Source organism: Bubalus bubalis, chromosome 12 (assembly GCF_019923935.1).
Source record: "Bubalus bubalis isolate 160015118507 breed Murrah chromosome 12, NDDB_SH_1, whole genome shotgun sequence".
In the NCBI taxonomy this organism is placed as follows: domain Eukaryota; kingdom Metazoa; phylum Chordata; class Mammalia; order Artiodactyla; family Bovidae; genus Bubalus; species Bubalus bubalis.
In genome coordinates this window covers 10,120,946-10,136,286 of record NC_059168.1, presented here as the reverse complement: position 1 = coordinate 10,136,286, position 15,341 = coordinate 10,120,946, and the positions used below count along the sequence as shown (strand labels likewise).

The window sequence follows — 15,341 nt, the reverse complement described above, 5'->3', positions numbered from 1 at the left end:
CTATAGCTTTGTAATATAGTTTGAAATCAGGAAGTGTGATCTTTAAGCTTTGTTCTTCTTGCTCAAGATTGTGTCGGTTATTCAAGGTCCTTTATAGTTTCATATGAATTTGTGGATTTTTTTTTTAATGTATATCTGTGGGGAAAAGTGTCGCTGAAATTTTGATTGGGATTCCATTGAATCTGTAGATTGCTTCGGGTAATATGGACATTTTAACAATATTAATTCTTCCAACCCATGAGCATGGAATATCTTTCCATGTATTTGTGTTGTCTTCAATTTCTTCCATCAGTGTTTTATAGTTTTCAGTGTACAGATCTTTAATCTCCTTGGTTAAATTCATTTCTAGGTTTTGACACAATTGTAAATTTTTATTTTATTTTATTTTACAATATTGTATTGGTTTTGCCATATATCAAAATGGAAGTATTTTCTTAATTTCTCTTTCTGACAGTTCATTGCTAGTATAGAGAAATGCTACTGATTTTTTGTATATTGATTTTATATGCTGAAATCTTAATTTTTTTTAGTTCTAACAGTTTGGTAGAATTTTGGGGGTTTTCTATTTATAATATCATGCCATCTGCAAATAGAGAGAATTTTACTTCTCCCTTTCAAATTTTAAAATTTCTTCTTCTTATCTTTTCTTTCTCTTGTCTAATTGCTCTGGCTAGGACTTTCAGTACTATTTTGAATAAAAGTGGCAAGAGTTAGCATCTTTGTCTTATTCTTGATCTTAAAGGAAAAGTTTCAGCTTTGCTTCCCTGGTGGCTCAGACGGTAAAGCGTCTGCCTGCAATGTGGGAGACCTGGGTTAAATCCCTGGGTTAAGAATATCCTCTGGAGAAGGAAATGGCAACCCACTCCAGTACCCTTGCCTTGAAAATCCCATAGATGGAGGAGCCTGGTACGCTACAGTCCATGGGGTTGCAAAGAGTTGGACACGACTGAGAGGCTTCACTTTCCTTTCCTTTCCTATGTTGTTAGGTATGGGCTTGTCATATGCGGCCTTTATTATATTGAGATACATTCCCTCTATAACCAGTTTGTTGAGTAATTTTTTTTTAATCATGAATTGAGATGACCATATAATTTTTATTCTTCATTTCATTAATGTGGCATATCACATTGATTAATTTGTGATAGAAGTTTTCCCTAGGGCTGATCAGCAACTATTGATCATCATGACTATTTTTGAGGCCCAAGAAAGAAAACAAGAAAGGAAGAAAGTGAAGTCGCTCAGTTGTGTCTGACTCTTTGCAACCCCATGGACTGCAGCTTACCAAGCTCCTCCGTCCACGGGATTCTCCAGGCAAGAATACTGGAGTGGGTTGTCATTTCCTTCTCCAGGGTATCTTCCTGACCCAGGGATCGAACCTAGGTCACCCGCATTGCAGGCGGATGCTTTACACTCTGAGCCACCAGGGAAGCCCAACAATTAAAATTTGAAAGACTGCGGCAGACTGAGAAATTAGACTTTGTGTTCTTACATCAAGCTCTACATTAACTTTGTTTTTTTTTTTTCTATTGTTGCTGTTTGTTAGTTTTTTTTCTGGAGGAGAGGCTACCTCTTGATTCAAATTCCTGAAATTGACATACCAGATGCTTGGGCATCACTGACTGCACATGTCACAGTGAAACCACATGAAGCTGAACCTTGAAGAAGCATGTCTAAACCTTTTAGAGATATGTTGGGTGTCCATTCTGCTAAGCAGATTTTGTGTGTGCCTACTCTGGCAGGTGCATTCCTAGGCACTGGAGAGTAAGGTTACCTGGATGTTAGTGTCCAGATCTCTTTAGAATTCCAGCTCACCCCACCACATCCTTGCTTGCTCTTCTGGATCCTCAGTCTCCCTTGGGTTAATGGGGTTAATGAGAAATGTGAGGTAGACATTTTTATGAAGTGCAGCCTCACTTCCTAGTGAACCAGTATCAGAATGACTGATGCTTTTCCTTCCTTCTGTCCCCCACCCTAAGCCTGAGCAAAGCTAGAATTTGAGGTAAGCCATGAATACCAATATTTAGAGGTAAGCAGTTCTACTCTCGGAGGAGGCAATGGCGACCCACTCCAGTAGTCTTGCCTGGAAAATCCCATGGACGGAGGAGCCTGGTAGGCTGCAGTCCATGGGGTCGCTAGGAGTCGGACATGACTGAGCGACTTCACTTTCACTTTTCACTTTTATGCACTGGAGAAGGAAATGGCAACCCACTCCAGTGTTCTTGCCTGGAGAATCCCAGGGACAGGGGAGCCTGGTGGGCTACCGTCTATGGGGTTGCACAGAGTTGGACACGACTGAAGCGACTTAGCAGCAGCAGCAGCAGTTCTACTCTAGGTGGCGCTGATGATAAAGAACCCACCTGCCAACGCAGGACACAAAGAGACACAGGTTTGATCCCTGGGTTGGAAAGATCCCCTAGAGAAGGAAATGGCAACCCACTCCAGTATTCTTGCCTGGAGTATCCCATGGAGAGAGGAAACTGGTGGGCTATAGTCCAAAGGGTCGCACAGAGTCGGACACAACTGAAGTGACTTAGTAGGCAGGCAGGCAGTTCTATTCTAAAGGTTTAGCATTCTTGATTCTTTCAATGATGAGATTGTATTATCCACCCTGAGGCCAGGAATGGAAATGGGAAACAGCAGATGTATCAGAAAGGCCTTTACCCAGTGTTAGCTGGCCTGGGTGCTCCCTGGCTTGTTCTTCCCTTTCTGTATGACCATGTGCATCTGGGACTCAGTGTTCTCACCGAAACTGCAGGAATAAAAATTCTTTCTCTACTAACTAGGCATGGTTTTTGAGAAGGCAGAATAGAATGGTGAATGGGAACATGATTATGAAAACTGCAAAGAGCACCCTTTTAAAAAAAATCAGGGGAGATAGCTGTCAGGGACATATTTTGTTTTTGCCCTGGATCTAACTTGTCTTGTTTTTTCTACGATAACCATCAGAGTGTGGCTGTTCAGCTGGTGAACTGTAGGGAATCACTAACCCACTCCAAAGCTTCTTTCTTTGCTCATAGGACCTGTTCTCTCCCTGTGAACATCTTGTAGTTTGGCTCACGACAGTGCCAGCTCCTCACCACATTCTTCTCCATCAACAGCAGCTCAGGGAGCATCAAGCTGGACAGGAAGATTGCTATCTCCTTCCAAAACGGTTGGGGTAGTGCCTCTTTATAAACTCTGTGGCTGCTTTTCTGTAGAATGTAGGATACTTAGGGTCTCTGGGTAAGAAATTCTGGAGCAACAAAAATATCACCACTCAATACCCTCTTTCACTGGTTTTAACTGAGCTTCTATTTTTTAAATCTATAAAATGTTGATGTTTGGCATTTAGTATGATTTGTAGAGCTTGTAAAATCGAGTTTGATTTTATATTGGGGAAGCTATGCCATAATCCTAGCAAAATCCAAGTTACCGGTCCCCAACCTGACCACATGGTCCCTTTAAGATATGGTTAAAGCTAGTCCCACCAGATCTAGGGTAGACACTATGGGTGGGTCAGGGGAAAGGGATAAGCTCTGTAGTTTCCCCCAACTGAAGGGGCTGTTATAAAGATATCCAAGGAAAGTCTAGACCCTCTGAGAATTTGCATCAATTTCTCACAGTGACCTTACTTACCTTCCTGATCCTGACATCGCCTCCTGTAGTCCAGCTTCCCTACCCCAGCCTCTTCCTCCTCCACCTTCATATCTATAAAGTAAAAGATGAACACAACCTCAAAATGTACACAACATAAAAAGGTATAATTTCAAGGAGAAATGGTCAAATTCATACAGTGGAAGACCTTAGAGCAGATGAAAAAAATTAAGACAAAAAAAACATATAAACAAATTGAGGAACCTCAAATATATGTATGTTGGGGAAAGTGAAAGTGAAAGTTGCTCAGTTGTGTCTGACTCTTTGTGACCCCATGGACTATACGGTCCATAGATTTCTCCAGACCAAAATACTAGAGTGGGTAGCCTTTCCCTTCTCTAGGGGATCTTCCCAACCCAGGAATCGAACCAGGGTCTCCTTCATTGCAGGCAGATTCTTTACCAACTGAGCTATCAGGGAAGCCATATGTTAGGGAATATTCCATTTGTACTTGAAAAAAGAGGTGTGCTTTTTAAAGTACAAATGGAATATTTACAAAGAGCACACAAAGACAGCACATAAACTAGGTCTTGGGAAAGACCTTTACTAAAGACCTCCTTTAGTAAATTTTAAAGAATCTGTATCATACTTATATAGTATTAATAACATAACAAAAACAACCCCCAAAAAACTATACATATTATCTGTGGATTCTGCATTCATGAATTCCACAAATCATGAACTGGAATCTGTCATGCACTAGCAACTATTTACATAACATTTACATTGTATTTATAATTTTTTACTTAGTATTTACATTGTTAGATATTATAAGTAATCTAGAGATGATTTAAAGCATACAGGAAAATGGTTTATATACAAATACTATGTTATTTCATATAAGGTACTTAAGCATCATAGATTTTGGTATGGAGGAGGTGAGCCTAAAACAAATCCTCCACAGATACCAAAGAATGATTGTATATATAAATAAATGTTTATTTATAAACGTATATATAATAAATGTATTATACATACATATATGTGGAAACTAAAATAATCTCTAATGATGGATTTTATAGAAAATCACAATGGAAATTATTTCATATTTAGAAGTGAACAATTACAGCTTGAAACTTGTGGGGTATAATATACTTAGAGTGAGAAAGAAGGAAGAAAGGAAAGAAAGAGGGAGAGAGCAGAGTAGAAGGAAAATAAATATGATAAGCATTTAACCAAAGAACCTACAAAAAGAATAAGATAGAAAAGAAAGCAGAATGTTAATATAAAAGATGAAAGCAAAAATTATGAAATAGAAAACAAGCATAGAGATGGTTAATAAATCTGAAGGCAATTATTTGAAAAGATTATTAAAATAGGCAAATCATGCAAGACTAATCAAGAAGAATATTCATAAGTAAACATAATTTGGAATGAAAAAAGGATGTAACTACAAGTATAGTAGAGAATTTAAAAATTATAAGTGAATGCCTTGAAAAATTTCATGCCAATATATTTAACTTAGATAATAATAGCAACTACTGTTACAATATGCTAGGCACTGTTTTAAATGCTCTGCTCTGCATATATGAATTACTTGAATCTTTGCTATGAAATAAGTAACATTATTATTCCCATTTTACAGATGAGTAAACTGAGGCACAGAGAGCTCTATTGACTGCTTAAATGGGGGAACAGGGATTCAAACCCAGACTGTCTGAAACAGTTTCTGGAACTAGACACAAGCTCTTAGACACAAGGCTAATAAATAGATATTTGATTAGAAAAATAATGGAAATAATCAAATAACTTTAAAGAATTAGAAAACCTGAATTAACCAGTAACCATTAATTGAAAGTGCTTCTCTGGTGGCTCAGTGGTAAAGAATCTGCCTGCCAATGCAGGAGATATGAGTTTGATCCTTGGTTGGAAAGATTCCCTGGAGAAGGAAATGACTACCCACTCCAGTATTCTTGCCTGTGAAATCCCATGGACAGAGGAGTCTGGCAGGGTATAGTCTAAGGGGTCACAAAAGAATCAGACATGATTTAGTAACTAAACAACAACAACACTAATTGAAACGGTTATGCTGCCTTTTGAAAAGTATTATTGAAAGCTTTGTAGGTACAAAAGGATCATCATATTATTTTTTCTATTTAAATAATTTTATCTATTATTTTTTCTATTTTTATTGTTTGAAAATGCTCTATAATTAGAAGAAAAATAAACACCAGAAGAAGACAGTTTTTTTTGTAATGCTTTACCTGAACCATCAAGTATTACATAGTCTTTAACTTATACAAAATTGTTCTCAAAGTAGGGAAAGGGGAGTTGGAGGCAGTCAATATATCTGAAGACCAGGATAAAGGATGCGGCTGAAAACAGGAAGGTTGGTTGAAAATCTTCATAAGGACTAAGTTAAATCCTCAGATCTCTCCCCTAAGTTCAGTCTCCTAGAATGGTTCCCCTACCCCAGAAGATGGAAAGGTTAGCTCAGAAGGCCCTCGAATAACTGAGAGCAAGAAGGAGTGATTTCACTGGGGGTAAAAAAGGATTTACTTAAAGATCATTAGCCACTCAGCCCTCTGAATACTTGACTCCTAGAATACTAATGAAGATTACACACTCCAGAGAGGAGGTTGGAGGACTTAAAGATTCTGCCATTCTGGAGATCTCCTACAAAATGGTAAGCCCCCAGTTGCCACCCAATTGCCCATCTTTAGTCTATCATTCAAGAACTTCAGGCTGTCAAACAACTGTTTAGCCGCTCTACTCCAAATTATGATGGCCAGCCGAATCACCAGAATGACACAGACCAAAACAAACAGGAAAAGAAAAGGTCCAAGTAAATAGGAACACTGCAAGCAGCCAAAGAACCATTAAAAAACCATACAATTAACATATTCAAGTGGACTAGAGAAAAACATCATATCCATGACAAAATGAAAAGCAGAATGCAATAAACCTGGAACTTTTAAAGAATAAGAAAGCAGCAGTACAGGGAGGAACAGGTGTATCTTAGGTCAGGCTCTGGACACAATGCCTCCAAGGGAATCCTTGCCTGTGTGCGTGCTTAGTCACTTCAGTAGTGTCCGACTCTCTGAGACCCCATGGACCATGGCCCGCCATGCTCCTCCATCCATGGGATTCTCCAGGCAAGAATATTGGAGTGGGTTGCCATTTCCTTCTCCAGTGATAAAGTATGAAGTAAGTGAAATGAGGGAAGTGAAGTCACTCAGTAGTGTCCAACTCTTTGCGACCCCATGGACTGCAGCCCACCAAGCTCCCCTGTCCATGGGATTTTCCAGGCAAGAGTACTGGAGTGGGTTGCCATTGCCTTCTCCAAGGGAATCCTTAGAACAATCAATATTCTGGATGTGTTTGAATATTTTGAGAGGATACCAATGTTCTATCAAGAATAAAGAGTTGTAGAAGGGAAAAGCAATCATTGTACATTATGCAAGTCAGTATAAATACTTGCTGGGAGCCAGCACGGAAGTCCCCACCCATGACAAGGTCATGTGGGAGAGTTCTGGTGGGCAAGGCGAGCCAGAACTCGAGGGGTGCCCCTCTGGGCCTGCCTGAGCGTCTACCCCAAAACCAGTCTGTCTGTTTTACTATTTCACAACTTTCACCAACTCTGCTGACATTAACGGGGGACTATGCCCGACCACCTTTCTCTGTAAGAAAATCAACTTAAAACTCTAGTTAATAAGTCTCCTGGGCATAATAGGAGTGTTTCAATTCAAACCTCTCTGATGACTTTCTAGCTTGCCTGACAGGTTTGTTCAGATTCACAGCCTCCCAACCACAAGAGGCATGGGAAGCTTAAGATATTCCAACAATGCAGAGCTTCTCAACTTTTGCCCTATAGGAATGCAACTTTAATGCTTTCGGAGGGTGGTGCCTGACTTTAGAATAATCACCTTTAGAGAAAAATAAGTTTTCTGAAGAAAGGGTCATAAAATGTTAACAGGCCTCCTGGCCAGGAGATGATGTAAATCACCTAAAGCTTTTGCATATGATAAGTTTGCAGAAAGAAAGCCTGGCTTCGATAAGGATCAAGGACTGCTGACCTTGCATGACTCTACACACCACCCCCCGCCGCCACCCCCCCCCCCCACACACACATTATCCTCTATGCACAACTTAAGATATAAAAACTACTTTGGAAAATAAAGTGCGGGCCTTGGTCACCGAAGCTTGGTCTCCCCATGTCGTTCTTTCTCTTTCCTTTTCCTATTCAGGCTGATTCCATGGAGTGCAAGGGCTCTCTGCGTTCACTTTCCTGCCTGGGCTTCTAAGACCTACTCGAGAAGGTGCTTAAGGTGGGGCACCTTCCGCTATTTGAGAGGGTGCCTGCGGCCTACGTGAACAGAGTAAGTCCCATGCTGGGGCTTTATTGGCTTTCTGCGTAAACCAAGGAATATCAGCCTCTTTTCTCTCCTCTATTTTCTTAACTGCAAAATTCTTTCCTTATGTCTTTCTCTATTTCTCTCAGTCACCACCGCCGTCCTCCCGAGGGAATCCCTGGATCCAACTGGGCCTGGACCCCGGTACATAATAAATAAAAATATGTGTTAATGTTACCAAAAATTATAAGCAGAGTTGGTTTTCCACTAATGAGTACTGGTAGCTCCTATAGGTTTGTGATTTTTTGAAACTTGAAATCTTCCTCCTCAGGCATAGCTGAGGAGTAAAGAGAAGCTGAGTAACAAATCTTCTTTTCCACAAAGAATGCCTCCAGTCACAAAAGGGAAAGGTCATGTGACCTAGGTTGGCCAATTAAATGCTTCCCAGTCCCCAGTCACAGATATTGATTCAGAGATGACCCCATGCTCAAATTTGGGCCAATCAGAATTCTTCCCAGGACATTTCCACTTGAGCCATCCAAAAACACTGCCTTGTTCTGATTCTGGCATTGTGAAGCTGATGAACTTGAGGGCTAATCCCACCTAACCTGTGGAGGAATACATCAAAGGAAAGTAGAGAAACAATTCTGATGACACTATAACTCCCTTGTTTTTATTGCTGTTGCTGTTGTTGTTGTTGTTCACTCAGTCGTGTCTGACTCTTTGAGACCCCATGGACTGCAGCACACCAGGCTTCCCTGTCCTTCAGCATCTCCCAGAGCTTGCTCAAACTGATGTCCAAGGAGTCAGTGATGCCATCCAACCATCTCATCCTCTGTCATCCCCTTCTCCTGCCTTTAATTGTCAGGGTCTTTTCTGATGAATTGGCTCTTCGCATCAGGTGGCCAAAGTATTGGAGCTTCAGCTTTAGCATCAGTCCTCTAATAAATATTCAGGGTTGATTTCCTTTAGGTTGACTGGTTTGATCTTGCAGTCCAAGGGACTCTCCCAAGAGTCTTCTCCAACACCACAGCTCAAAAGCATCAATTTGTCAGCATTCAGCCTTCTTTATGGTTCAACTCACACATCCATACCTGACTACTGGAAAAACCATAGCTTTGACCAGATCAACCTTTGTTGAAAAGTGATGTTTCTGCTTTTTAATATGCTGTGTAGGTTTATCATAGCCTTTCTTTCAAGGAGCAAGTGTCTTTTAATTTCGTGGCTTCAGGCACCATCTGCAGTGATTTTGGAGCCCAAGAAAATACAGTCTGTCACTGTTTCCATTGTTTCCCCATCTATTTGCCATGAAGTGATGGGACTGGATGCCATGATCTTCGTTTTGTGAATATTGAGTTTTAAGCCTACTTTTTCACTCTCCTTTTCTACCTTCATCAAAAGGCTCTTTAGTTCTTCTTTGCTTTCTGCTATGAGGGTGGTGTCATCTGCATATCTGAGGTTATAGATATTTCTCCCAGCAATCTTGACTCCAGTTTGTGTTTCATCCAGCCTGGCAATTTGCATGATGTATTCTGCATATAAGTTAAATAAGTAGGGTGATAATATACAGCCCTGATGTACTCCTTTCCCGGTTTTGCCTATTTTCACTGTCAAGATGGTGGAGTAGAAGGATATGCATTCATCCTCTCCAGCGAGAACACCAAAATTGCAACTAGCTGCTGAAAACCATCAACATGAGAATGCTCGAGCCCACCAAAAAAAGACGCCCCATGTCCAAGGGCAAAGGAGACGCCACAACAAGACTGTAGGAGGGGTGCAGTCGCATTTAAAATCAAATCTCAGACCTACCAGAGACACTTGGAGGGCACAAGCAAAACCTTGTGTGCACCAGCATTGAGGGAAAGGAGCAGTGACCCTCACGAGAGATTAAGCCAGACCTGCCTGTGAGTGTTTGAGTGTCTCCTCTGGAGGCATGGATCAGCAGTGATCTGCCACACGGAGAGGGGCTCTGGCTGCAGCAGACCTGGGAGACAAGGCGTGTGGCATAAGTCCTCTTGGAGGAGATCAGCATTAGTGTCACTGCCTGGAGCCAGCACGGGAGTCCCCACCCATGACAAGGTCATGTGGGAGAGTTCTGGTGGGCAAGGAGAGCCAGAACTCGAGGGGTGCCCCTGTGGGCCTGCCTGAGCATCTACCCCAAGTCCTGAGCCTGTCTGTTTTACTGCTTCATGACTTTCACCAACTCCTCTGACAGTCATGAGCGGCTATCCCCAACCATTTTTATCTGTAAGAAAAGCAACTTAGAGCTCTAGTTAATAAGTCTCCAGGGTATTATAAGGTGTGTTCCAATTGTGTTCCTCTCAGAAAGCCTTCTAACCTGCCTAACAGGTTTCCGGACTCTTGCAGCTACACATGTGATTGTTTACGGCCTCCCAGCCACGTGAGGCACAAGGAGACTTAGTTATTCTAACAATGCAGAGCCTCTCGGGGAGTTAGAAAATTGTTAAAATAGAACTGATAGAAGATTTCTTTGTTGAGTTAATGCCTGCTGCCAAGTTTCCATATTTCTTACCCACTGTGTTCCTGGGAGTGTATTGATTACTACAGTTGATATATAAGAAATATAAGTAGAAGCTTTAATGTTAATAATAACCCTAGACCCCTAAGCTAATAAATTCTTCCCTTGATTACCCCCACGACACTCTTGCCCTATAGGAATGCAACTCTGTCTAGTGCTTTTGGGGAGTGGTACTAAACTCTAAGAAAAGTCACCTTTGGAGAAAATAAGTTTTTCTGGTTGACTAATTCTTATCAGAAGAAAAATTTTAGCAGGTTTCCTGACCAGAAGATGATGTAAATCACCCAAAGCCTTCGTATTTGCGATAATGATTATGGTCTGCTGACTTTACATGACTTTGCATCCCCCATTATCTTCTATGTACAACTTGAGGTATAAAAGCCCCTGGTAAAAATAAAGCTATGGACCCTGCTCACTAAGCTCGGTCTCCCCGTGTCGTTCTTTCTTGTCTCCTTTTCTTTCCTTTTGTCTCTACTCTTTCTTCAGGCCAAAGTAATTGGAGCGTGGCGGTATATTGATTTCCCACATAAACCAATTATAATTAGGCCTCTGATTCTCTCCACTGATGCTATCCCTTTAAATCGCTGACACCGTCATCCTGAGGGAATCCCTGGATCCAACCGGGGCTGGACCCCGGTACGTCACCATATAACTGCCAAGCAGATGACCCACAAACTGGAGAACAATTATAGCAAAGAATTTCTCACACTGTTGCAAAAGTTCTAGGGCCTACAACAGATTTCCCAACCTGCAGATCCAGTAAAAGGACTCAGAACCACCCGCCCGCACCCCCCCCCACCCCAGGGAAACAGACTCTTGGAAGGCACAATTAAACCTTGTTTGCACCAGGACCCACGAGCAGTAACCCCACAAGAGACTGAGCCAGACTTGCCTGTGAGTGTCCAGGAGTCTCCGGCGGAGGTGTGGGTTGACAGTGGCCTGCCACAGTGTTGGGGCACTGACTACAACAGTCCTGGGAGCTGTGTGCAGGCATAAGTCCTTTTGAAGGATGTTGCCATTACCCCACCATAGTTTGACCTCAGGCCACACTACAGGGAGGGAATACAGCCCCACCAATCAGCAGAATATTAGATTAAAGATTTACTGAGTATGGCCCTGCCCACCAGAGCAAGACTCAGTTGTACCCACAGCCTCTTCCTCCCACCTACCCACTTCCTCCCCAGTTCCTCCCACTAGGAAGTTTCCACAAGCCTCTTATCCTCATCCATCAGAGGGTAGACAGAATGAAAGCCACAATCACAGAAAACTAACCAAACTGATCACATGGATCACAACCTTGTCTAACTCAATGAAACTATGAGCCATGCTGTGTAGGGCCACAAAAGATGGCCACAAGTCATGGTGGAGAGATCTGACAAAACGTGGTCCACTGGAGAAGAGATTGGCAAACCATTTCAGCATTCTTGCCTTAAGAACCCCATGAACAGTATGAAAAGGCAGAAAGATATGATACTTGTCAGGGAACATTTAATTTTAAGGAATCCTGTATGTTGTTTTCTGTTTCTCAAGGGTCTTCTGAAACCCTTCTGTTTCTCAAGGGTTATCAGTTCCTGGAAAAAAGGAACAAGCAGAGCTGCATGCAGTTCTCAGGACTGAGGTCATGAGGCAGAACACATATATGGATTCCTTTCAGTAACCTTTTTACTTTTCTGTAAAACTGCTTAGTCATATTCCTATTTCCAATACATGGATTGTCTTCTGGGCCTGTGACTATTGTTATTCCCTTAGTTACTGTTGTTAAGCGTCTGGTTTCGGTGTTTTTTATTCAACTTTATTTTTCTGCCTAAAGCTTCCTTGTACAACAATATATAGGCACATACTGCCATGAATAAAGTACCCTTGTTCCACTAGAGACTTGGGTCCCCCACGTCCTTCTTTTCTTCACCTTCTTTTCGTCGACTCCTGTCCCCAGGTTCCGGTCTGTGAAGATCATAGCAAGTGGCGCCCAAAAAAGGGACCTGGAGTACGCCCTTGGCAAGCGGGCGGAGTGACTGTGGACCTACTGAGGTCAGTAAGTGTGGGGTTATGGGACAAACGGCTGGAAAGCCCCACCATTTTTCTATTCATTATTTATTTAAAATTCAAGGACTTTTGGGTTTGTGTCAGCAATTAGAGGCTTGTCTCCAAACGGTAATTGAACATAATCCCTGGTTCCCTGATGAAAGCAATTTTGATTTAAAGATTTGGAACCAGATTAGAGAGAATGTTAAACAAGCCTCAAGACAGGGAAAAAATATTCCAATAGATTTCTGGCCCTTATGGACCCTCATTAAAGCCATGATTTTACCTTTCCAAAAAAATGTTAGACCCCTGATATTCGACAACAGGCAAAACACTTGTAACATGACTATGAATTAGATGATAAAACTTTACAAAAGACCCAATTAGAACAACATAAAATATTTTAGAATTTTCCCACCAGCACTGCTCCAGTTGCCCAAACTGCTCCTCCTCCTCTTACAACAGGCGCCAAAGTGAAAGTCCTCTCAACTCAAGGACAAAACGGCTCTAACAATGACTCTTCTGAGGCTCTTTTTGACACTAAGGCTAACAATACTTTTTAAAATGACAATGATAATCCTTTAACACACACTCACATTTGTAAGAAAAAACTTTCTACTCATTCTCCTTCACGACAAAAGCTTTATGAGTTACTAGACAGACATGGAAAACGAATTCTTTCTAACCTTCACCACGTCACACCTGCCCTTAGCCGAACAAAACCTTGCCAAATATAAACTCCGAAGAATGGAGCCACCCAATTCTGACAAAGATGGTCCATATTTCGAGCCCAACCTATGGATGTGGGTAAACCCCAACATCGTATTTCCCCCTGGAATGTTAGAAGTCAATAAAACCTGAAGACAGTTACACTTAAGTATTTCAAGGACCTAATGAAGCCTATGCTGGTTTTTTAGCTAGATTGAAAGTTGCCATTTCCCATAGTGTTATGGGAGGAAAAGCCAAAAGGCAGCTAGAAAAACTGCTTGCTATGAGAATGCAAATCAGGAACGTCAAAGAGCTATCGCTCCAATTCGTGACACTGCGGCTACTATTGACTATTTGAAGGCTTGTCGCAATTTAAGATCAGAAACTAAAAAAATGCAAATACTAGCTGAAACAATGGCTGCTGCCTTTAAAAAGGGGAATGAAAGATGCTTTACCTATGGGGATAAGACACATTAAAAAAAAAAAAGATTGTCCTAAAAAAACACACAGAAAAAATTAAAACGGTTAGAAAACCTCCAGGAATTTGCCCTCGTTGCCATAAGGGGATACATTGGGCCAGGGAATGTCAGTCTAAATATGATGTTGAAGGAAAGCTTATTTTGAAAAACTCCAACCTGGGGATTCCCCAGCTCCCCATCAATAAAAACCAGGGACAAACTCCATCTTTTCCCTCAAACCCTCAACATCTGGCAGTGCTGCCATCCATATACCAGCCTTAAATGATTTTCTCCTTTTTCCTCAAGTAATCCCTTCCAAAATACCTACCGGACTTTTTGGACCCCTACCCCCACAAACCTTCAGTCTTTTACTTGGCCAATCTAGTCTGACTCCTAAAGAAATTACTGTTCACCCTAGAGTATTTGATTCTGATTATAAGGGAGAAATTCAAATTATAATGCCATCTCAAATATTATGGCAATTTAAAAAGGGAGATAAAATTGCTCAATTACTTCTTTTGCCTTACATTTCTATTAACTCCTCTGATGGTATGCAGACAGGTGGATTCAGCAGTACAGATCAAAAACAATCCTTATGGACATCAATTATATCTGAATATAACTAACCAAATATAAATATAAAAATTAATGGCAAAAATTTTTCTGGTCTTCTTGATACTGGATCTGATATTACTATTATCTCCAAACATTTATGGCCCAAATCTTGGGCTATACAGAAAATTTCTTGCCAAATTGCAAGAGTTTCTCAAACTAAAATACAAGCGGTTTATCAAAATGTCCAAATATATCCATGTGAGGGACCAAAAGGCCAGCTACAACATTACAACCCTACATGATAGATGCACCTCTTAATTTAATAAAAAGAGATTTACTTATGCAATGACAAGCTCAAATATATATTCCACATTTTACTTAGGGGCCACTGCTCACTTAACAAACAATGCAATTATTAAAATAACTTGAAAAAGTGACGAGCCTATTTGGACAAAACAATGGCCCCTTACAAAAGAGAAGCTAAAGGCTGCTAAGAAACTTATCGACACACAATTAAAATTAAAACATATTGAGAAATCTTTTTCCCCTTAAAATTCTCCCATTTTTTGTAAAACAAACAAAATCTAACAAATGGCATCTTTTAACAGACCTTCAAAAAGTTAATGCATCTATAAAACCTATGGATACATTACAACTAAAAATTCCATCACCTACCACTATTCCTCAAAACTGGCTTATTATTATTATAGATTTACAGGATTGCTTTTTTACTATACCTTTACACCCTCTAGACCAAGAAAGATTCGCCTTCTCTCTTCCTTTTCCTAATCATATCAGGCCTCATAAGCGATATCAATGGACTGTATTGCCTCCGTGAATGATGCATTCTCCCACCATGTGTCAATACTATGTAGCCAAGGCCCTTGAACCTGTGAGAAAACAATTTCCTGACTTTCTTGTTATTCATTATATGGATGATATATTGTTTTCAGCTCCATCTATTTTAGAGACTCAACAGATATTTGCATAACTCAATAATGCTCAAAAGACTCTAGATTAATTATTGCTCCTAAAAAAAATTCAAGCCTCTACACCTTACCGTTACTTAAAATCTGTTGTTAATAGACAACATATTACTCCCCAACTACTGGATTAGACCCTCTTTGGACATTA

At 40.8% G+C, this 15,341-nt stretch overlaps 1 protein-coding gene across 7 annotated transcripts in view; it reads right to left on the bottom strand.

The window, feature by feature from the left end:
• SLC4A5 (solute carrier family 4 member 5) overlaps window positions 1-15,341 on the bottom strand; it is a 139,057-nt gene that overhangs the window by 112,345 nt on the left and 11,371 nt on the right. For 4 of the 7 annotated variants that reach the window (XM_025260801.3, XM_025260804.3, XR_003102157.3 and 1 more), the window contains exons 1-2: window positions 7,771-7,892; window positions 3,616-3,687 (exon numbers count right to left, since the gene is read on the bottom strand). In XM_025260801.3, coding sequence (XP_025116586.2) covers window positions 3,616-3,687; window positions 7,771-7,789 — 91 coding nt within the window. In that variant the 5' untranslated portion in view covers window positions 7,790-7,892. Of the gene's footprint in view, window positions 1-3,615; window positions 3,688-7,770; window positions 7,893-15,341 lie in introns of those variants that run through there. The other 3 variants (XM_025260796.3, XM_025260800.3, XM_025260798.3) reach the window with 2 other exon arrangements.